This window comes from Diorhabda sublineata, chromosome 10, assembly GCF_026230105.1.
Source record: "Diorhabda sublineata isolate icDioSubl1.1 chromosome 10, icDioSubl1.1, whole genome shotgun sequence".
Taxonomy (NCBI): Eukaryota; Metazoa; Arthropoda; class Insecta; order Coleoptera; family Chrysomelidae; genus Diorhabda; species Diorhabda sublineata.
Genome location: NC_079483.1, coordinates 11,047,858 through 11,072,673, shown reverse-complemented (window position 1 = coordinate 11,072,673; position 24,816 = coordinate 11,047,858). Strand labels below are relative to the sequence as shown.

Here is a 24,816-nt window from a genome sequence, read left to right as displayed (position 1 = left end):
ATATTTTTCTAAAGTCTATTTATTAAAGGAAAATAAAAAACTATAACAATGATCAGTGCATGATCAGCACGTGAGCACACTGGCCGGAACGCTACGCGGCATCGTTATTGGTTCAAATCAGTGGCACTATAATATACCACGAATAAAAAGTCGTGAGGAAGGGACGAGCGCTGCATAGCTGAAGAAGCCGTTAGATCAGGTGTAGTACAGGGACGGCATCGTGTTATAGTACTGCAGTGCGATTGTTTATATTTGTTTGTTGCGTAATTGTTTTAAATATTTCTGACACGGAGACAGAGGATGAAGTTGTTGACATTAGCTGTAACCGTCTAAGAAGAGAACGAAAAAGCTTCATTTTAACGATAGCGGAAAACAAATAATTGTTAATATTTATTATAATGAAATACAAGAAAATGATTACAAGACTGTTGATGACGTTATTTCCAAAACGGCAAATATTTCTGGAAATTTCTCTTCAAGTGTTCATGGTTGAAACCAAAATGTGGAATATAAACATTGTAATTGATGTGTCGCTTATTATAAATGTTGAGGAATAACAAAAAAGTGTTTATTGCCGTCGAAAATTTTATTTTAATGTTCCAATATACATATTTCCAAATTTTTAAATGAATGTATTCCAAAATTTGGCCGCTCACTTTATATCTATCCCGAGCATTCTAAAACATTGTAAGTGATGGATCTGGTTACTTTGTTGTATTCCACCTGCCCTGTTTAGTTTTCCAATCAGCTGCAAATATTCTTAGATGGTTAACCAAGCTTGGTTGAAGGTGTTTTAGAGCTCCTCAATTGTCTGACAAAGATTTGCCTCTGCCTTCTTCTAATTTTTTTGATCTTCCTGATTGACAACAGTCAGATAGACCAAACTTGTTGGATCTAAGCTTTTAAGCTTAGAAGCAACTACGAACTTCTAAAACACATCAACAAATGATGCGTTAAAATAGCGCTGATGATCTTCTGATATTTGATTGGTCATTTCTCTCAAAATTGCGAAAAATTTCACTATAACCTTAAAATATCTTTGATACGATAACCAAGTGTCGACATGCACAGTAAAGTTATCAATTTTCGGTCCTTATTATAATAAGAACTTCGATAATTGTCAAACTAATGAAACGAAGATCATTTAAATTTATTGGTTGCTCAAATATTCACCAATACCGTCTTTAAAGGCGCAATGTACATGATGGGTAAATGAGAATATATCTGGAATAGGGATTTTCGAACACTATGATCGGGTTAACTCAATCACAATCTGAATTTTCCTAAAATAATCCGGATCCCGAATGAAGTAATCGGTTCGGAGCCAATGATAGGATCGTTTCTACCTCAGTATATCGGGAGTAAATACGAACAGCTGACGGGTAGTTTAGTTTGTTTTTATATTTGAATATATTTGACTAAATCACATTATGAAAGTGATTGACACGTTACCAAAGCCTGCAATTTTGTACTTTTTAGGACATTCTTCATAGAAATAATTTAGATATAGTTGTAATATACGTGTGTGTTGAAACACTGAAAATCAATTATGCAACAGAATAAAATAATATAAACACCAATAGAGTTATAAATTAACGTACTAAAAATTCAGAGCAAGAAGATCTCCGATGGAAACTGAAGGAGGAACCGATGCTGCCGTTCAATAACACCAAGGGAAACACACGGTTTTTGAACTTGAGGCACTGAAAGAGCCAAAGTAGCCCATCACGCTAAAGAGGCATCAGCAGTTATCGATTAAGCGTTCACTTAGCTTAGTCCTTATTCAGGTACCTTGGGACTACAGAAGAGGACTCACCTGCCAAAGCATCTGTTTAATATATGACACAATGATAAAAAACGATATAATTTAATTTTGTCTTTTGTTACTCCGATGGAAACGGATCTGTTTCGTTCTTGAAACTGCGAAGACTAGATAAGTACTGTCAAGAAAAGAAGCTGCCAATACTCCTAGGATACGATGCAAACGCACCCAACACTGTTTGGGGACGCAAGAATACAAAAAGTACAACAATTTTCAAACATAAATTCAACCTGAGAAAAATTGTTCTTAAACGAAAGGGAGGGTTTCGAAGTAGCCGTATTTTCTGTATTTCTCTGTTTATAGAATAATTATGTTCAGACTAGAGACCGATTCTACTGATCTAGAACTGAATGGATTGGAAAATGTATAACGCAGTATAACTTGAAGAGCATTTAGACCAGAACGGATAGACAGCAACTGAATCAAGAACTGAATCTTTTAGAGGCTATCTTCAATACGTACAAATCGAGTTGTCCTTTACAAATAGCAAGAAAAGTAGCGATAGACCTCGATGAAATGACCATCTATCAAAGTTAAGATCCACGACACTGTCAAAGCTACACCGATAAAATCACTACATGCAACAAAGAATTCGAAAAAAAATGTGGCAAATCTTCGGGAAATTCTGCGAGGATATTGACTTCACAACTGTAAAACTCCAAGAGGTCTTGAATAAGATTGAAATCAATACAAGTACGGCACTGAGAAAGCCATATGACGGAAAGTGAGAGACATAGAAAAGCTACGAGAATCTACAGAAAATGGTCGAGCACATATGCAGCAGTGAACGAATAAAATGAACTTGATGGAAACTTCCCAGTTCTTTTTCGAAAAGGAAGAGGAGCAATACTCTAATATTTAATCTTTTATCGTTGGGGTAGCTCAACGCTGGGATATAAACAGAGCTTTGGAAGAGTAACAAAATAACCTTCATACCAGAAGTAGGAAAAAGGGACAACAAGCATCCGAAATCACACAGAATGTTCCAGCTAAAAACGATGGAAAAAACTGTTGATAATTACATCGAAGCAAAATGCGGATATGTCAATAGATTATTGAGGGATGACTAAAGTTGGTTTTACATCAGCGGTAGTTAATAAGCCCAACTGGTCGGCAAGAAACCCCAGGTGGACGTGAGAATGTTTGTTGCGGATTCTCGTCATTTGCTGGAAGATATTTCATTGAATGAGACATCAACTATGTGGTCGCAGCAGGTAGACTGAAAGAAATGGTACAGTACTTTATCAAGCTTGTGCACTAGGTATAATACTGTTAGATTATTGTTTGTGAATATTTTGTTACAGCTCCTAACGATTTAGATGCTTCAAAAAGCAGAATCAGAGCAACTTGCCAAACAGTTACTAGGAAATATTTTAGTTGTATGCACAAAAAATTCAGCCATGAAATTTGAATGTTGCATTATTTAAGGTGAACATCAACCGTATTGAAAATATCATCAAAATAAAACATATGAAAACTAAGAGGTATCACCAAACAGTTACATTCAGGCCTAAGCTTCGCGAATCACCGTATATATTATACAGAGTGAGTTTTACCTATGGAACGCCTCAATTATCTCGGAAACGGCCAGTACGATTTTTATAAATTTTTGTGTACAAGGGTCTTGTGGTACGGCCCCTAATAAATACTTTTTATTTTTCATCTAATGTTCTTTAGACCTAAATGCTATAATTCCGGAGTTATAGCTACATTTAGAATATCTCCACCAAAGTTACAATAAATATTGTACATTTAGATAGTTACGATTGAAAAATCTGGTTTAATTTGAAAACTCTTTACGTACAAGCCGTTTCCGAGATAATTGAGGCGTTCCATAGGTAAAACTCACTCTCACTGTATATTATTAAACATCAGAGAGAATAAAAGAAGTGGTTTTTTCTAATTGTTCTCAGGTTAAAGTAAAAAAAGGAAAACAGTAGGTGTATACTTATTCAATTACCACAACTTTCTTACAACAAAAAATAGTCCATTCAACACTTTTGAACCTCAACTTTAACGGCGAACAATGAAAGGTTGAGTTTTCATTCATTCACTCACCTAAAGTATTTTCTCAGTCTAAAAATAACAATTTATAACATGATTATTTCAACCCACCTGCTCCGTCAGAAGTCCATTGGGACAGTCCTTTAAAAATCCTTTGTGCCTGAAACAAAATATAATTCGTTGAATTGTTTGTTAAAAATAGATGCGAAAATTAATTATGAGGTTACGAATTTGATACTTTGAGTATTTATCAACTGATCAAAAATTTTTTCATATCTCAATATTCAGTATTATAAATAAGTATTAATGATAATATCAAGGATTTTTTACATAAAAAAATCATTTACTATCACTTATTATAAACATAAAAGACATTTTTGTTACTTCTCCAGTTAGTATATCATATTAGACTTGATTGAGAGCTACAGGCTTTCGAATTTCACACATTAGAATAATCAGACTTTTCTTCTTGATGTAGAAATCTGATAAGAATTCGCAATTCCTTAGAGTCAAATGAAAAAGCGCTGTCACCACTGTGATAATGATTAACCGAGTCTGGTTTAAATGTAATAGTCGGCAGGTCACTTATCACTTTAAAAGTTCTACTGTAATATTTGGCTTTTATTCTTTACCATTTACTTAGGAAAAAATGGGTTTCTGAACACCCCGTCAAATCGCATTGCTTCGCAAGAGCTTACAAATGCTTGAGAGAGTTGCTCTGTGTACCAAGTAACCCTAGTCGAGAGTTTCTGGACTTCCATTGTCTACTTTATCCTTTATAAGCTGAGCAGTTCTGACTACTCCGAAAACGCACTTTGGGCTAGAGGCAGGGTCACTGGGTTAACAGTGAAACGTTGATGTCAGCCTTAATAACTATAAGAATAAATGGATAGCAAATTATATGAATAACAATGTATTTGATGATAAAAAATGCTGATTTGATTGTACTTAACATGCTTACCGACACAATCGTGAAAGCTACTACGTTAGATCAGGTTTTTCATTACAAATTAGGGTAACTAAGAACGCTGTAGCGCGTTGAACAGAAACGAATTTTTCCTTGAAAGCCTCGTATAGACGAAAATGGGATTAGGGAAATATTTTCACTTCGTATGTAACCCTCGTTATATATTTACTTAATGCTGAGCTTGATTAACAAAAATACGAATTTTCCTTAAAACTTTCTGCTCGTAGAAAAGATACTTTTGCATATGTATTCTTTCAAAAATGATGTCTCGAAACTTGAAAATTCAAATCTCTAAACACGTATCGGTGAAGGTTCCAACCTTGTAATAACTTTTAGCGGATAAATCATTAAATCAAACAACAAAAGCATCTTAATTAGTAAAAAATACGTCTTACGTGTGGTTCACTCGAGGGACACAGCTGCTCAAGGTCATTAGTTGCCTCTACGCGATTATTCCGAAGTACTAAAGCATTTGATAGGTCCGATGCTTCAGGACTTAAAGCACTACGTTAGAATAAGCTTTCTTCAACCTTTTTTTCGTTGGCGTTGGTAACAACCCGTCAGATATGTGTGTCCAGTCTGTATTTATCTAGACTTGTCTAAATTTCTTTCACATGTTTTTTGTTTTTGGTAGAGCCGTGGAATTTGTAATAACCTAACCTAACCATAATATGTGTAATTATTCTAATATTTAGTAACATTACTTAAACAAAGAGAAAAACCGACTACACAGAATATATGGCGACTAAAATCTCACCGAGCGAATTTTCAAATCATTTCAATAACCTATACTCAGATGACCAGGATGATACCCTTAGCACACTGGAAGAAAATACTAATACAGTCGAAATCAGCGAGGAGGAGGTTGAAACAGCGATCCCAATGTCAAATAGAGAGTCTCCAGGACCGAAAAATATCAGCATCGAAACGATTAAATATGTTGGCAACTCTAATAAATTTGACGATGTCTTCGGAGACAGTACCCAGTGAGTAAAGAACCAGCATCACCCCTATTTATAAAAAATAAAAAAAGGCAAACCTAATTAATTAGCGAGGCATATGTCTGCTTAGTACTATAACGAAGCTTCTGGCAAGGATAATAACAATGTACCTCTCGTTAAATATAGAAATAAATGAAGAGGAGCAAGGCCTTCAAAGACAATAGATTCACAACAGACACAATATTCATACTGAGACAAATTGAAGAACAAGCTATGGAGTATAATACGCCACCCTTCCTATGTTTTGTTGACCTAACGCAGGCTTTCAAAGGGTATAACTCAAAGAAGTTATACGCATTTTAAAGTAAGTTAACAAATAGTCAAGGAACTTAACTCACTAAACTGTAAAGGAGTAAATCACGGCGGCACACTCATAGATGACAACAACAGGAATTATACAGGATGACAATGTTCAATGCGCTTAACCTTGTCCTAGATCGCATAATAAACTTACATAGTCCAAACTGCAGGAAGAGCCTACACGATGAGAAGCAGTGAGTCCCGAATTGTTTACTATACAGATGATGATGTTCTCATAGCAGAATACGAAGACAATCTACAACGAAAGCTTCTTAGATTCAACAAAATGGTAGAAAAATTGACTGCGAATAGAATGTGGTAGAATAAATTTATGTCCACCTCAAGCAAGGTGCGTATATACTTACAAAGCAGCTATAGTTCCATTTTAACATATGCAGCTGAAACGAAACTGGATGCGTGTACAAAAAACAACTTTTCTGAACAACAGTGATGAAAACAGTTAGATCAATAGCCGGAGTAACCCTCTGGGGCAGAGGCATAGCATATGTAGTCAGATTGGTAAGGAGGAGAAGACGCGAAGAGTGGTAGGCACACGTCTACAAAATGGACATTACATCCTAAAATCGAGACTGAAGAGATTGGAGAATACAGGACAAGCCTCTAATAAAGTGGAAGAGAGAAGAACAATTAACTAGGGTATTTGCATCAGCTCAGAATGCTCAAGACCTGCCAAGTGCGAGACATCCAGAGACATGCCGAGTGCGAGACATACAGAGACATGCCAAGTGCGAGGAATCCAGAGACATGTCAAGTGCGAAACATCCCGAGACATGCCAAGTGCGAGACATCCCGAGACATGCCGAGTGCGAAACATCCCGAGACATGCCAAGTGCGAGACTGTACATGATAGCTCTCGCCTCGCCTCGCTCTCTCGCTTCTTTGTCGGTTTTTTGTGCCCTAGTCAAAGGATCTCGGCATGTTCCGCGAGGGTGTCTAGAGGATTGGTATGAATTCTGTGGTGTGATTATCCAATTAAATATCCGTATTTATTCATAATTACAATTTACTTTCTTCATGCAAATGATTTTATTCTGAACTTCTGCCGTTTCAATATTTGTTTACAGCACCAGCTCAGTCTAAATACAATGCTAAAAGCTTCTAATTCTAATTACATTATTCCTTTATTAGCAAAGTACTTCGAAATATCAATTAATATCCCCATAACTTCAATTCCGTCATTAATTGATCTTCAATAAAAGCTTAAGTATCATTTTGTACTGTATTTGTGATCATGAACTTTGAAAGTGTGTTTATGAGATAATTAATATTAACGGTAACCTCCTGTAGTCATGCACCGAAATCCCGCAGGTTGTTTTCTTCAATTTTAATCAATTTTTAGTATTACTATTAACATATTTTCAACTATTCAATATCAGAAATAAGTATTGGTAAAAATATAAATGGATATTTGACAAAAAAATCGCTTAGGATTCAAGTCAAAATAATTCTTTTCCATCTTTAGTTACTTTATATTTTATTTGCTGTTCCATACCAAACTTTTGTTTTTGATTCAAAAGCAAAGATTCATTAAAATTAGAGATATTTTTCGAATGAAATGTGTTTTTATGCGAAGTATGCAAATATTAAATGAAACGGTTGAAACGGTTGAAAAAAAAATGTTAAAACGAGAATATTAGTTTGATGCACAATTGAAATTCATTTGAATACTTTTAAAATCAATTGTGAACCCAAATTACGTTAACTTTAATATTTCATTGAACAAAAAATAAATTGAATAAAAAAATGAGATATTTTTCTTCGAATTCATGAGCATGTTGCTCAATGCAGTTGGCGAACATGAGATTATTGGAACTCAGGACTTTTTTGAGCTTGACGGTACGTCATTGACTGCATTGTTCCAATTAAAAACATATTTTGGTATCCATCCATCTAAATGTACGAATGTGTTCGATGGAAAACACTCGAAAATCAAATAGGATAATTGCCATCAGTCGGTGAGATATAGGATATATGATTAATAGTAAGGAAACCTGGACTGTGGTAACGAAAGTCATGTCCGACGTTATGATCAAAAAAAGAGAAAGAGAACGGGCACACACAAATCTATATATACATAATATAAGAAAGGAAATACGAGAGGTGCGCCGATGATATGACAACTTATTGTCCTCCCGGCGTACACAACTCCTAAGGAGTACAAAAGAGGAGGGTGGTTTAGTTAGGTGAGAGTCTCACACAAACTCACAGCATAACACAGCACAGGCATTAGCTTCCGCTCCACCTTAGGGCAAAAAATTCCAACTAGTTGTGAGGCGTCAATCACTTGGTATTTACTTAGTTACTTAGTTACTTACTTCTCCAGCATCATTGCAAGTTTTTATACGGCGGTTGCTGGTAAGCTATGATTTATCAATTTGATTTTTTTATTGGTGAAGCTTGACTTTTCTGCTTGTGTTATAATCCATTAACTCATCATTTATTTCGCCGGATCGCTATGATTTTGTAACATTTTCCTGATTGCGGATTCAAGGCTAAGAAAATGAACTCGTATTTAACATGTTGCCTTTCCTCTTTATTCCCGACCAACTATTCCGAAAATACAGGTTCATCTTCCTGATAAGAAACGGATTGACCTCTATTTAGCCCGCATGAGGGCTGTCTTTAAGATAGTTTGAACCTATTGGGCATTTCCACAAATGTAACAACAGCTGGTGGAATGAAATAAAAGATATGTCGTGTCTCCTCCAGTAGTTTTTGAATTAGTCTGAATCACGACTAATTCAAAAAAAACTTTTTCCTCTGTGAGATACTGAATACACTTTTTACACCACCACTCACAATTACACTGTCTGACGCGCGTTTCGATAACCAAGTTATCGTCTTCGGAGACTGATTTGACTTACCTGTTTTATAATAAATTTTCGGGAAAATTTCCTTGACGGGAAACTTCACATTCATTCCTTGACTACTAAACTATAGAGCAATTTCTGCGCTTTCAAATTTATTATTATTGGTTACATTTTCCAACAATTTTACATTATTATTATTATTATTATTATTATTATTTATGTATTGATTTTGACTGAGGATGTAACTGTACTCAAAGGTTACGATTAAAGAATTGTAAATAGGTAAAACCAATTTTTCCAAAACCAAACTGAAAAACAAGGAAAATTTGCTCTGATAACTTCCCCTGTTCATACAAAGGAATTGGAGGTAATATTTAAGTAAGTAGATTTTAAATTGGCTTATAAATCCAACATCACATTAAAATGATTCACAATAATGTTATTTCTTAGACTTATTAATCAGTAATTTGACGACAACATTCTATATAGTTTTGATTATATAATCTTCGCCATTTGCGTTTTCATATCCGATGCCCAGTTTTCCAAAATATTTGTCAATTCTGAGAAATTTGTTTCCTTTTTTGGGCTCCTGTTGTACATAGTTGTTTCCGCATAGCATTTTTGGCATCGCGTGATGATTTGAATTGAATGTCACTTGATGGTCTGAAAATATTGTAATTTCTGAAACTTATTTATCAGTAATTATTTATTATCAATAACATTCCATATAGTTTTGAATATACGCCATTTGCATTTTCAAAATATTTGATAATTTTTCAGAATTCTTTTCTGATCTATTTCAAGATGTTTACAAGAAATAACAAAAGCATTTACTTCATCATAGTGATTGACAATTATTAATGGTTGAGAGCAGTCAAAGGACAAAAAATTGTGATACTGAATTGAATCTATGGGAGAGCTAATATTCATATTTTGTTTACTTTCAGGTTGTGACTGCCCAAATTTCTAATAAAACCCGAAATTAGTATTTTACATTTTTGGAAAGTGTAGTTGGCTTAATCTATCCCTGTATATTTGGTTGAAACTTCATATCTAGGACTATTATTATCACCTGAAAGGATATTAACTGCAATAAATAATCCAGGTCTTGAATATATTACCATTTTAGCAAGAACGGATATCACTAAATTGGTAAAGTTCATTAATGTTGGGGCACCATGTCAATTAAAATAATTAGTTTCAGAAAATACTGCTACAGTAGACACAAAATCACGACTTTCATTACTGTTTTAACCACCTTTACGAGTGCGGAATGTTTTCAATGTTCAATGTACGAGGGCGGTTCAAATATAATCGTCATAAACGCTCTGATCTCGCCGCCGGTGTAAAATTTTTGACCTCCGAAGGTTTCTTTCAGTAATACAAAAATGTGGTAGTTGCACGGTGATAAGTTCGGAATGTATGGGGGATGTTCTTATATATCTCATTTCAGTTCTGATAATGTATCGAGCGCGAGTCGCAGGATAACGCACGCCCTTAATGGTATGAAGGCGCCCGTTACCCTAATGCAGCGTTTATGGAACGTTTTTTACGCTGGTCTCAGAATACAGTACAAATAATCTTATCCATGGACCTAGTTATATTCGCCCCTTCCTCATTCTTCCTTCATACTTTAGACGATACTTTGCTTTCGGGAGTGTGGTAGTATCCTCAGGATTCATCTGTAGGAAATTTAACAATTTGGGAACCCATCGCGCCGTTATTTTGTGATATTGAAGGTGTTCGTTGATGGTAGACTCTCCACTATCAATACTAATGTGGAGTTCCATCGAAATTTTTCGATCATTAATCCTACAACCCTTCAAAATGAGTTGTTCAGAGCGGCAGATATTGTATGGTATGGTATTGGTTCGTGGGTCATTTTTAATACTGAATTGATTTCGTGAATGCCGTGTTTTTAGTACCTACTATATCAAAAAATAATGACAATACATTGCGCAATGGTGGTCGGCTCTTGACGTTCACTCAAAGCCGTAGCGCGCGCGGGAAACGTGCGTCTCCGACTCAAACTATGCCACACTGTTAGTAATAAGGTACACAGCTAACACAGAATCGAGCCTCGGTCTTCAAAAACATACAGGCGTGCCATATATAGCGTTTTTGGATTATATTTGAGCCGTGCTCGTATTTACTGTAACAAATATTCTAGTTGTTAACATAATCTTCTCACTATCTCACTCTACACATTCAGTTGAAACCATCCAAAAATATATTCGCGTTTGTTTTTTTCTTTCTGTACTACTATATTTGTCTGCAACTGCTTTCCAGCTACACTTTTTTTAACAAATAAGTCAGTAAATCAGCATAATATTATCTATTTATGGTTCTCCCTTTTTTTAAATAATCAATAAAGATTCGAATTTGGAATCTCAAAACATTCTGTCCGTGACTCATTAGTCAAAAAAACGACTATCTTTCGTGGGAGCACGTTTCGAGGATTAAGTTTGAAGATATACAATGATTCATTTGAATTTCTAATGGCAGCAAGTTTCTGATCAAAATTAATCTATCAAGGCATCCACTTTGTAAATTAATTTTTCATATGTAACCTTCTATGAATTTTGTGTATATAAATATTTACTTTATTAGCTATCACGTACTTTTATTTATATGGCCACTTTTAAAAGCAGAAATTATACTATGGGTCGTAGCACTTTTAGAATGAAGCTCAGTAACTTTTCTTCTTTTTTTTATTTGTCATCCATGAAGACAACAAGTCAAATTTTGCTCAAGATCATAATAGATGGAAAAAGAAATAAGAGAAGAAGATCGTTAGATTTAATGAGGTTAAATAAGAGATTTTGTGTCATTTGGAATAGCCCTGATGTAGGATTATTTTCCTCTGCTGGGATGTTTTTTTATGACCGAATGAAAAAAGTGATATTGAGTAGATTAGAGTAGCGAGAAGGATAAGTACAACTACAGTATTTACTATCGTCTGTCATTTCGCTTATGATGAGCTCACCTGGTTAAGGAAAACCGTAGAAAAAATGTCGCAGTGACGAGTATCATAATAGCTTCTATATAGACCAAATGTTCCTCTGAACGGCTTAAATAGGAGTGATTATTAGGAAGGTTTCCTTCAATGTAACACTCGCTTATTAAGCTTACATCCAACTACTATTGCGAGTGAAATAATTAAAATTGGGAACTATTAAAACCAAACATCATTTGAAGTTTATTCCCTGTCATCAGCTTTTTGGCTAATGACCCTATTCAGCAGGAAAACCGCAGAAAACTCACAGCACCGACGGGGTGGGTAAGGTTTAGGAATTTTCTTGTAGGGTCGGAAGAAAGGGACCGAATAATAATAACCTGACGGATGAGAAGGGTGTTTATAGCAATGGTATTGTGTGAATCAATGATATGAATCACGCATCGTACTTTTAGGTCATTCAGACGGCTTCGAATGAAGGTTATGTCTATATTGTCATAACCGGTGTTGTTGTATTGTCATAAGATAATTTCACAATTTGACTTAATAATAATAACAATTAAAATCCAATATTGATATTTCAATTTATACTAAATTGAATTATGCCAGTCAATGGTGAATTGTAGAATTTAGCCACTAAATAATGAGGTTTTTCAAACAGGAATGCCTTTGTCAATATCCGGAATCTTTGGAACCGTTGGTGATATTCATACTGAACAAATTTAAACACCAACATTCACAATTACACTGTCTCACACGTGTTACGATTACCAAGTTATCATCTTCAGAAACTAAGGGTAAACAGGTCACCTTTAGATATAAATATATCGATTGTATGATAGGATAAGGTAGACAGATATTCAGAAGCTTCCTAACAAGTCCGGCGTGCCAGACCTGTAGACTTATGATAGTGTGAAGATTTGAGATGGCGTTGTACTTGAGTATATGGGCTCAGATTCCGTCCTTCTTCAAATGTTGTTCAAAAAGACTTAACCTAGAAGCGATACGGGGCGTCAAGATGCAGGTTAAGTATAGTTTTTGCCAGGTTTGCGAATGGGATCATGATGACTTCACGGTTCATCTATACATCGGATGTAGGAAAATTTTATCTATTCTTGATCATTTTTAAAATTTGTCATCAAGCTATATAATACGTCTTCAGGCCTAGGGTATATCACTATCCAAAAGGTGAAGGAAGGGATTGGCATAAAAATTGAGTTCCGAAAAGCGCCGTATATAAATATCATATCAAATGAATATTTATATGGATTTGCCTCACATTTTATGATCTCAGTGTCAATTTTTTATGAAATGTTAGAAGCGGCGCTGAAATCATATTTCTTGCAAAATCATCGCATGTTACACGGAATAAATACACATTTTTGTGGCTTAACTGGATTTCGCTATAAATCCAAATCTTTCCAGAACTTCAACGGCGATAAAATGACAAAGACCGATTGACGTTTGTATTTTGTCGATTTGTCGTTATATAACAAAGTTTTTTTGTGGAAACTCCTATTGTCATGAAACATTCATGAATTATATATATATATATATATATATATATATATATATATATTTCTCCAAGCTATAAATATGATATACAATAAATATCATGCCGGGGGATTTGGATGAATGATTCAATGACGTGCTTAATAAGGTATTATTTTGGAACTTTTAACAAAAAATTTGAAAAATTAATTTCTCACTAAAAGAAAATTTCAGTTGGGCAACAATGTTCTCTGCAATAAACGATGTATCAGTTTTCGGCCGTTTCTAACTTAGTTTAGTGTGGTAATTCATTATGAATAGACTGGCGCCGTAGCAACGTTCCTTACACGGAATGGCTCAATCCAAGAGACATTATGCGAGTTTTATGGTCCTTCAGAGAAATTTTTTCAATAAACTTTCCATCGTTTCCGCAATATGTTCATTATAATCGACAATACACATCCCGAAGACGTATAACAGCGTCGCGTTCACGATGATACAAATATCGTTGGCTTGAGTAACTCTATAGAAAAAAACAAAAAAAAAACAATACCATGGAAAAAATTGAATGAAGATTTGACCTATTTTTTCAAAAAAGGGTTGAAATAATGGTCAGATATCAAATTTCAATAGAATAGTTGAAAAGATAAACTACAAATGGTATTATGGTTTGCAATCCAAACTGACGATATGTCGATTCGTCATCGTGCTTAACAAATCAATTTATGTCTAGATTCTTCATCTAAAATATGAGTATACGTTAATATAAAATGCAACTTTTTCAAGCATTGGAATCAGAAGATCATTCACTACTAAAAGAAACAATGACACTGATCCACAGTTTTATTTCAATGATGTAGTATACTTTTAGTTAAATGGCTGTGTGAACAAACCGAATTTGGGGGGATTTTAATCGACAAAACAACCATACAACCAGAAGAACTTTCGATGCGCATTAAGGGTCGGTGGTATATTTATCCATTATGCCCCTTATCCTCCTTACATAATGCTTCAGCTGGAAGTTATTATTGTTGCAACGATGTGGTTTCAGCAAGGTGGTACCACTTGGTAGACGGTATAAGCAATTGCTTAACGACTAATTTCACGAAATGCACATATTAGCTTGCCACGTTGTACAAGCGACTTTAAACTATTCGATTATTTTCTTTGGGGATGTATTAAGTCATATGTCTATGTGATGGAATCAATTACTGTTAATATTTTGACACCTTGACCTTTAGATTATTTTATGTATGCTCCAATAGTTAGGGTTACATATCCAAAGTGACATTTAAGTGTTAATGACAAGAAATTGTGGAAAAATTGTGTTTAATTTCATTAAATGAGAAGCAAAACTTAGTAAACAGTTTATTTTACAACACTATAGTACTATTACTACAATTCGCTGGATTTTTCATGGTATTATGAAATGATCCCATTAATTTTGGACTTTTTCATTGAATGAAAATGAAAAGATTTTCCGTGCAAGTTTGTACGACCCTACAAGGACAGTTTTTCAGCTTAGCTTTCAGCTAAGTAAAAATATAATAATATTCATAATCACAAATAAATTACTAGTAAAATCAATCGCATACTTTGGAAACTTCTTTAATGTGTATTGACTGTAACAATGAAAGTCAAAAACTCATATTTTTGAATCTGTTAAACAGTTGACTGATTGTTTGAACTTACTGACCAATCGTGACCAGTTGAAGCACCCTTATATGAATTCTAAATAATAAATTTGCGATTGTAACATTTTTAAGTAACAATAAATGTCGTTGGAATTTTAAATTAATAATTTCTTCAATATTGCCGGCCCAATGTTCGTACCTATCTTCTTACTGTTCATAGCTTTCAGAGTCTTAATTTTGAATGTGGAAGTTTCAATTTTGGGACGTTCAGGAAATTGTTATAGGATGAGCGAAACGACCAGTAGACTCAGAACCTCTTCTTTATGTAGGCCACATGGTTTTCTGCTTGTAACAGTCTCTACGAAAATTGATAGAAACACCTGGTATGAAACCAGATAAGGAACATATAGGTGGGCCTTCTGTTCGGTTTATCTATCAACTTTTTCGCTTAAACAAACGTAACATATCATTGATGACTCTCTTGTTGAACAAATTCGATTATGTAAAATGTCATTTACATGCTGTAAGTTCCATGGATAGTGCCGAGTGCCTGTAGTGTATGAAAGGGGAAGAAACTGCAGATTATGTCATCGGTGGGTGCCCAGCACTTACACGTGTGAGGTACTAACACTTGTAGCTCACCCAATGACTTTAAACTAAAGGTTAAAACCAAGATTCCTGATTAGCTTCTTGAGGAATATCGATCTTTGGTAGCTTCAAGCTGGCACAACGCGTCTATGACCACCAAATGTTTCAATCACGAACAATAAACTTATTCTCTTGGTATGTAGTACGATTTTTCGAGTTAAAAAGGTATTGGTATAAATTTATCATCTAAAAGTTAATATTGACCATTATTGAACAGATTTTTTGCTATCCATAGTACCACAAGCTTCTTATTTATGTTACTGATTGAAAAACATTTGCGGTAGATCTTTTTTCACTTTTCCATGTTCTCGTTTGATATTACGATAAATTATTTGATTCACACAAAATATGAAGAAGGGTTTTAATATACTGAACTATAAATTTACGTCTCTGTATATCTGAAAAAACAGTAGATTTGTTATATTTTAATTCTGCTGACCAATCCACGAAACGATATAAATCGGATTCAGAATAAATCTCTGGAAAAAAAAATGTTTCGAGTTGAATTAATCTTTATGTATGTATTTTATAAAAAAATCTCTTCTCGTTTATAAAGCAAATGCTTTCCAGATGTACACACACCGGATATGTCGAACATGTGGCACTCGGTGAATCATTTATTTTTGAAGAGGATAAAAATGGAAAATTTATTCGAGCGAAAATATTCCTGAAAACTTTACTTAGAGAAATGGCGTTATTAAAACTTTTTACAATTGTTATTGGTACTGTATGGATTCCATTCGTATCCATATTTATCTGAACACTACAAGTCCCGACGGATATGAATTTGATCAAAACAAATATGGAGCACAATGTTGTCTTTCTCAATTTATTTCACGATTACAAAGTGGTACATATAATAATATATATAATAATATATAATAATTGAAATTCAAAGAAAAAGTGGCGCAAACTGAGCCTCCACCGAATCATTATTGGTCAAAATTATTAGTGGAATAGTTTATCTAACGATTCACGAAATTCCATTGTTACAGTCTATTAAAAACGGTTTCTATACTCAGAACTGCTGGAAATTTCTCAAAAAACTATAAGAAACATAATTCTGGAATATTAGGAAGCACAAGTCCACGGCATAGGCCGTGAAGCTGGTCCAGTCCGGTTATAATGAAAGTCTAAAATTTGGCGAAAGTGGAATGCGTTTGAGGTTTGTTTTTATATGTTTTTTTTTAAAATAATTTCTAGGAAGGTCTTGTTATTTATTTGATTTTGTTTTCTGGAATTCTAGAAATGTCGTTCCGTTCATTTCATCATTTCGCCTCTAAGCAAGCTCAAATATATTGTCGAAACGACATTTCTAGAATTCCAGAAAGTAAATGAACAAAATCGAAATAGAAAGAACTTCATAGAAAATAGTTAGGAAAAGAAGAATGTAAACATATAGTCACTAAGATAAAAACATATATAACAACAAACCTCAAATGAATTCCGTGTTCGTCAAATTTTAAAAATCGGACTGGACCGGACGGACTATGTCGTGAACTTGTTTGTAACAATAAAAAAACACCAGAAATCTTAAGATAAAAATTACTACTGTTTCAAAGATTACTGAAACATGTAAGGATGCTAGAAGGACTCTTATTAAACAAAATTTTTGAGCTTCTTCTGAAGAATTAACCATGACATAGACATATATAATTGAATAGACTAATTTTAGGAGATATCTACTTCTTAAAATATAAAAAATAGAATGAAGATCGTAGTAGATTGATTTTTAATGCTTATTTCCAATGTTCAAACCTATGGCCTCACTGACAAACAAAGAAAGAACCCATTCTTTTGGAAAAAGCCATATAAGTATACTAAGTTAAACTATATTGATGAAACTTGTTTCACATTCAATAAAATTATTTTATATATCATGCATTACACAGAAGTTGAAACGTTTGTAGGAAATTTTCAAAAATTATAAAAACAAAAAGCTACAAGGATAGAATATATGAGTTAGCATCCCGATCGTTCATTTCAAAATTGAATATACACGCATTACTTCAGGAAAATTGTTCCAGAATATCCGGGTTGAAGAAAGCATCGCATGTAGACTATGAATCAATTGTATATTCAAACTCTTTCTGGAAAAATTTAACCCTTTTCACAATTCGGTCGTATGTTTTATAACCAGTGCCTTCAAAATAAGACAGTGTAAAGTCTGTATTGCGAACCGTACTTAGAGAGTTATGCAGCCAAATTAGAATCAAATTCTTTCAATCCTACCCTTCAAGAAAGGAAGCGAAATATTTTTAATTATATAATAATAATTTTAGGAGTTGAAAATTTTTAATGTGATATTTTTCTTATTTCTAATTGATCTAAACTGTTTTGAATGTTAGGGTGGATTCATGAACAACAAATCTCTTCTTACTTATCTATTCCATTCATAATCTCACACTTAGTATTCGAAACTAGTCACTATTCACTAAACTATACACTTAAACTTATTACAACACTTACCTCATACTTAATACATTAATTTACTTGAATATATCGCTTACTTATCTATCCCGGGATGACATTAGATCAACTGACTTTTTAGCTAATTTGTTTATCAGTATTTATACCCAAAAGAATTTCCCGATTATTTGATTTCAGAAAGTAAACAAATAAAAAGGTTCCTCTAGAAATCGATTCATTATTTTTCCGGAAAAAGGAAAGATCTGACAACAATGTACGTACAAGCCGTTTCCGAAATAATCGAGGCGTTCCTTACATAAAACTCACTCTGTATAACTGTTTTGTATCTATTGGGAGGAATGAAGCAAATAGTTATCCGGTGACGTATTGTATAAAAATAATTTGTAATAAAACATTTTCTGATTTCTTTTGTAAAATAAGATACAACAAAAAGTTTGCTAGGAATATTAAACTACCTCATCAATAATGTTTAAATATTCATTAGATGGAATAAATTATTTAAAATATAACTTACCATTGTCGTATTTCTTTCTCGGTAACTGTAATCAATAGAAATATATTAGTTCGTTATACAGAAAAGAAAATATAATCAAACTTCAGAAACAAATGATATTGATCAATTTATTACTTATTATTAGTCTACGTGGTTGAAAAAATTGATTATCCTATTAATTATAAATTGAATTCTGATGTATCGCTGGAACATATTAATATACGATGTTCCATTATTGGTTTATAATATTGAGAAAGTAGAATGCTTCATTGTTAAAAAATTGTTGACATTTTGTAGAACAAGAGCTTGTGAATAACTACAAAACAAAGACACAAATAACTGAGTGGATACACAAAGAAAATAAAATCCTAATATATATATTACAGATGCCATAAATAACGAAATTACCTTTTGAATAGATCTAACAGCCAATCTTATTATCACTGATCTTTTTGTGACATAGGACGAAATGAAGTTCAAATATCTTGAGGACCAAGTTGTTTTTTATAGTGTACAATTTTGTTCATTTTGCGTTCTGTGAAAAAAGAACTATATTCTTTGTGTTTCCTTTATAGAAAGGAATTCAAAAAACATGAAATTGCACAAAATCGTGTGTGTGAAAAGTTTCAAGAAAAAAACTTCTCTTAAAATGAGTGATGTCAAACAGTTGAAGGCTGTAAATAATGTTAAGCCTGCAAACTGTGAAAAGCCAGTAAATCATACGATTGAAGAAGAAGAGAAAATGTGGAAGTTGAACTAATATAGGATTGAGCCTCTTTTTGTGAATATTGGTTGCAACAATTCATCTTTTGAATTCTACTGTAATAAATAAAAAAAAATAAATAATAAATAATTATACTTGAAAGTAATACAAAATATTTTGAAAATATGCTTCTACGTGTGTTTATTATATTATCATAAATTTCTTCTGTATTTTGTGTGGAAACTGTTCATCAATACATCAATTCACTTTCTATTTTGCTGTTGTATCATGAAAACTGTTTTCAAACAATTTCTAAACTCAACATTTTTTTCACTACTCCGCTGTATGAAGTTTAAGAATCTTCCAGCTGTGAAAACCCGCATCACAAAAGGTAATGTATTCAAATTAACATTGTGTAAGATATTCACACACTAATCCCCTGTCAAGCCACATAATAAGGCTAAAATACTCTTATCTAGACTACCATTAGGCTACAAAACAGAAAACTTTTATAATTGAAAATCTGGAACAAGAAACAGGAATTTCAGGGTTGTTATGACCTGAAACTCGGAATGGTATAGTGGGAAGTATATACAAATAATGAAAATTAGGGTGTAGAGAAGGATTTCAAATATACGAGGGTAGCTATTCAAGTTTTGAGATGTGGCAACACTGATATGAGCTCAGAACGTGTTATACGAATTCTATTTGAGTTATTCATAGATACTTGAAACATTCATCTAGGTCAAAAGATAGAATTGAATCGCTAACAATTTCGTGCGATGATTTTCCGAATTCAATCGTGGTAGTACTTCGCTATAGGATGATTTTCGCGAAGGTCGTTACTGCTAGAAAACATCAATGCTGTGCGTAAACTGATTTTGAAATATCGTGTTATTTCAAAACCGTGAGATTGAGGCATGAACATATGACTGTCAAAAATATTTGTTCGCTTTCGATACTGCATAATTTGCCAATGGCTTAAAAAAAGCTCGTATCGTATGGATCTTACAATACGAGCCAAATCTAACAAAAGTTATTCGCGCACGAAGTATTTTGAAGCAAATTGTCGCCTGTTTTTTCGAAATTAATGAACATGTCACCACCATTCCATTAAAGCAACGTAGAATAGTCAATTTTGAATGATAAACCAGTGCCAGAACAGTCATTCAAAACATCTAATTGTTTGGCACCCAAGGATTTCTTTTTATTCTCGCAGATCAAAAATAACTTCTGGGGATATCAAAACTTATGTAACAATCCCCGTATTAAGAAGAAGTTAACTTTTAATCTGTTTATATCATTTAGGTATGAGAACTCATTGGTCAAAAAAACTATTTCAAATTGATTTTTCTCGATTTATCAAGAAACTTTTTGAAAATCCTAATCAGTGAGGTTAGGAATAATTTATGAATTCAGAAAGTTGTGGTGAAAGAGATTTATTTCAGCAATATGTATCTGCGCGCATTATCTGAAGCTTTCGGTTTTTGTGTTTTAAATTTATTTATTTGCCATGTTTAATGATGTTTATTTCGATTTCAATCAAAAATTTCTGCAACTTTTGTTGGAGCGCTTTACTTAGAGAGAATACTCAAGATTTTTTACAGATATTTGTAAAACATAGAAAATTATGATTAACTCAAGTAGCAGAAGGAGATATAGAAGACTCTGCAAAATTAAATAAACATAAGGAAGACAAAATCGAAAAACATAGTAAATCAATCAATTTCCTTAATTCTAAAAGATTTAGAGAGCTTCGGATATTATTCGTGCAAAATTTGATAGTTCAATCTCCAACTTAGTTTCTTGTCAAAAACAGAAAACTGGAACCTTGATAATTTGAAAATATGCTAAACTTTGCACTAAATTGTATCAATCTTCTAGCAGGGATGAGCAAAACTACTAAAAACTCAAATGGAAATGGAGCTTCAGATATTAATTAAGAGGTGGTGAGGAATCCGGTTTATGCAATTCGTATTAATTCAAATATTGTCTGTCTTCTGCTAATTTTTCAGCTCATTGAGTTTTTTATCATAACCTTTGTATTTTATTTGGTCTTTTGAGTCCACATTGTTTTTCGATGTTACTTTTTGTTCCTACAACTTTTCGCATAAGACTATCTGTTTTCATCTAGTAACTTCACGTATACTTTAATTTGGAGAAAATTATTGTAGTTGGTGATTAAATATGCAAAAAAATGATTGGATTGAGCCTTTACGTAGAAATACGATTCAGAAAATTGAAGACAAATTGTGTGAATATTATATGGAAAGTGTTTTATCCCAGTTATCCAAGAAACGATCACTCAACAATGCAAAAACTGTTTTTTGTCCAAGAAGGTCATGGTCTCTGTACTTTTGGATTTCAAAAGTGTCACTTTAAAGAACAGGAAAACGATAATAATATTTCGCTGATGCCGGTTCTTGTTTAGTATACTATTGAGACACCTTCTTTCTTAGCATATAGTTTGTTCCATTAGCAATCTTAATCGGCACTGGTTCGACATATCCTTAAAGTATGTTGTGGCATTCTTCAATATCTAGAATAAAATTAACACAATCACTCCTATTCATTTTTCTTTCCATCACTTCTGTAGACAAAGTGATCAATGATACTTCTTTATCTTCTAGTTTGCTGTCCACCACTTCGTGTTCGTGGACAGACACCTCATGAAGTGTATCTGTCTACTCTTGGCCGGAAACTGCTTGGAGGGAATGCTCGGCTTTCATCATCGTTTATTTTTGGACAGGAATCTTTTAAATTTTTTGTACGTCCACAACTATAATATTATTTTACTTTGGCTTCAAAAGAAAACTCATCGGAAGCAGATGAAATGTCACTTGCATTATTCATTTTTAGCTCGGCATCCAACAGTTTGCTCTTGACCAACTTGAGGGTTAACTTTTGAGCTGTCGTTTCCAAAACTGTTATCACAGTGTTAAATTTTGGGCATTGATAGTAGCACGAGTCAGACTTTATCGTCCTCTTCCATCTTTGATATCATTTTCTCTCTTTCGTTCAAATACATTTTTTAGAGACTTTATCATATCATTCATCGTGCTTATTATCTGTGGTTCACTCTATCATTATAGGCAGTACTTTGACATCATCTGTAATAGCTGCCTTATCCTCGGAAGGGATCATCAAGGACTCCTTTCTCCTCCAGTAAAGTTCCATGGGAAAGAATTTGATCAAGACAGTTGCGGGTATGGTATCAAACTCGTTGTCTTAGCCTTTTTACTATCGGAATAAGAACAAATAATTTATATTAATCGCGGGCCCATAACCTTTTAGTAATTTTGATGTGGAATTATATACCAAGGCTTCGGTAAAACATTTATTCAATAAAAATAACAATATTACAATTACAACAATTCAGACTAGTAGTGTGAAATATAACAAGATAATTTGATTATAGAACAATAAATGAGGAAAATAGAAGAAGACCAAGGATAAATCAAGGGTAGTTTTCAAAATGGGGCCTGTTTAGTATCTGAAAAGGGTTAGAAAGACTTTGAAATACAAAAGAATCTTAGTAAACTGATGGAAATTGGAAAAACTGTAGACTAATACATAAAAGGAACCAATTAAGATTGGTAGAGCAAAATATAACAAAATAATTCGAATCTAGAACAGTAAATGAAGGAAATAGAAGAAGATTAAGCTCTAGGCTAAGTAAATAATGAGAAATCTACCAAATGTAGCTTGTTCTGCCCCCGCAAAAGGTTAGCATGTCTCTGTATAACGATGGAAATGTCAAAAACAAAAATTACAAACAAAAAATATCCATGTTTTTTATAAAAAAATGCAGAAACACGATTTTATTTCTTTAAATTTGAAATTAAAGTCTCAAAACGGTCGGTGTGTAAACTTATTTTTATAACTATTACCAGTACATACACTTGGAAAACATTAATTTTTAATAGACCTCTGTTGTATATTAGAATAAATCTGATTTAGATAATATATCCTTCGATATTTATTGTTATGAAAATGTTCACAATAATCTTTATAATAAATAATACTTGTCATCAAAAATAGAGTTCTGTAAATTATTTCCCCAGCCCAGATATATCTAGTATATACTTATAGTAAGTTAGGCCCAATTTTTATTTCAATACAATGGCGCGTACTAAGTATGAGAATGCATAAAAACAATTTGATTTCTGAAAAATAAGTTGAACTTGGTCCTTATGAATGTCAATCTATTTCCTTTTTACTGGTGAAATTATAATACTCGTTTATTTAGTTGGCAGAATTGTGAGCGAAATCATCTGTCAAAGTTACTAATAATCATGTCAAATTCATTTTGTTTCTAAAATTCGACGATGGCAAAATTATTGTACGATGTTGGAGCGTTATTTATAGGCCTATTGCTTGGTACTTGGGTTGGTAAATACGGCGGCGTCGTTCTAGATGCAATGTTTCAAAGTACTCCTCATGAAAGGGTCGATTGGCAAAAAGAATGCGAAGAAGAGGATTGCGATTGCGAAGACGAATAAGGAAATGTTACATCAAAAAATACATTTTTACTATATAAACGAGTGGTATTATAGATAAATTTGAAGTAATTCTTTAATTATACTTGAACGTTTCCACCGTAAACGAAGAGAATGATAAATAATCGTGTGGTTTCAAAAACTGGAATGGAAGTATGATAATTTCTCACTATATAATCTTATTTTAAATAATGCTTTGTAAAACAGGAAATTAAATACATTGATTAGACATAAATACAAAGATTTTTTAACAAATTCTGGGATATTTGATGCTCTGTAAGTGAAAGCAGTTTATGTGCAATTAAGTAAAAACTATCTACTCTGATTTATGAATGTAGCTAAAACTGATTATTTTCTTAAATAGGTACTTGAGGTAGGTCTATTTTCAAACTTCTGCAGTGTTCGTTTTATCATTTATCATAAAATGATCTACCATAGAATTTGAACTAAGTCTTGGTAGTTTAATGTTTTTGCATGCATTTCATTTCGTCCACAATCACATGAAGCTTCATTTGGAAGTACTGATTTGGTGAACCATCTCAAAGTAGATTATTTTTGAAATAATTATTCACACTGAGTTCAAGACGTTTAACCCTTTCTGCCCCAGCCAAAAATTTTTATTTGAAGTAAATAGCAACAAACGTACGTCATAATAATGAATCTACACTGAAAGCTGTAAGCTAAATAACTTATTACTTATAACTGCATTATACGTAATTTATTCTCCATAAAATTAGAACAAAATAATTATAAGGGTTGAAGCAGTTTGGCATAGACAATGCAGGTAGGGCACAAATTACAAAAGTATCTAATATCGCGTCTGATATTATTTGACGAACACATAACCACATCTTCGTTGTGGACGCTGACGATAACGAGTAGGTGGAAATTTTGAAAGAATATGAACAAGTTCATCACGAACTTCAATTTGTTGCCTTAGACGTGTCAGGAAGTGGCTCATTTGCATCTAATCTATTTCTTGATTTCTGCTGAATGCCTTTCAATGAAATAGTCAATTTGAATAGGTCAGTAATAGC

The 24,816-nt window shown here is 33.2% G+C and overlaps 1 protein-coding gene across 1 annotated transcript in view; it reads right to left on the bottom strand.

The window, feature by feature from the left end:
• Positions 1-24,816, bottom strand: part of LOC130449441 (frequenin-1) — a 212,470-nt gene that overhangs the window by 66,893 nt on the left and 120,761 nt on the right. The window contains exons 2-3 of the mRNA XM_056787257.1: positions 18,599-18,623; positions 3,938-3,986 (exon numbers count right to left, since the gene is read on the bottom strand). Of these exons, the coding sequence (XP_056643235.1) occupies positions 3,938-3,986; positions 18,599-18,623 (74 nt within the window). The remainder of the gene's footprint in view (positions 1-3,937; positions 3,987-18,598; positions 18,624-24,816) is intronic.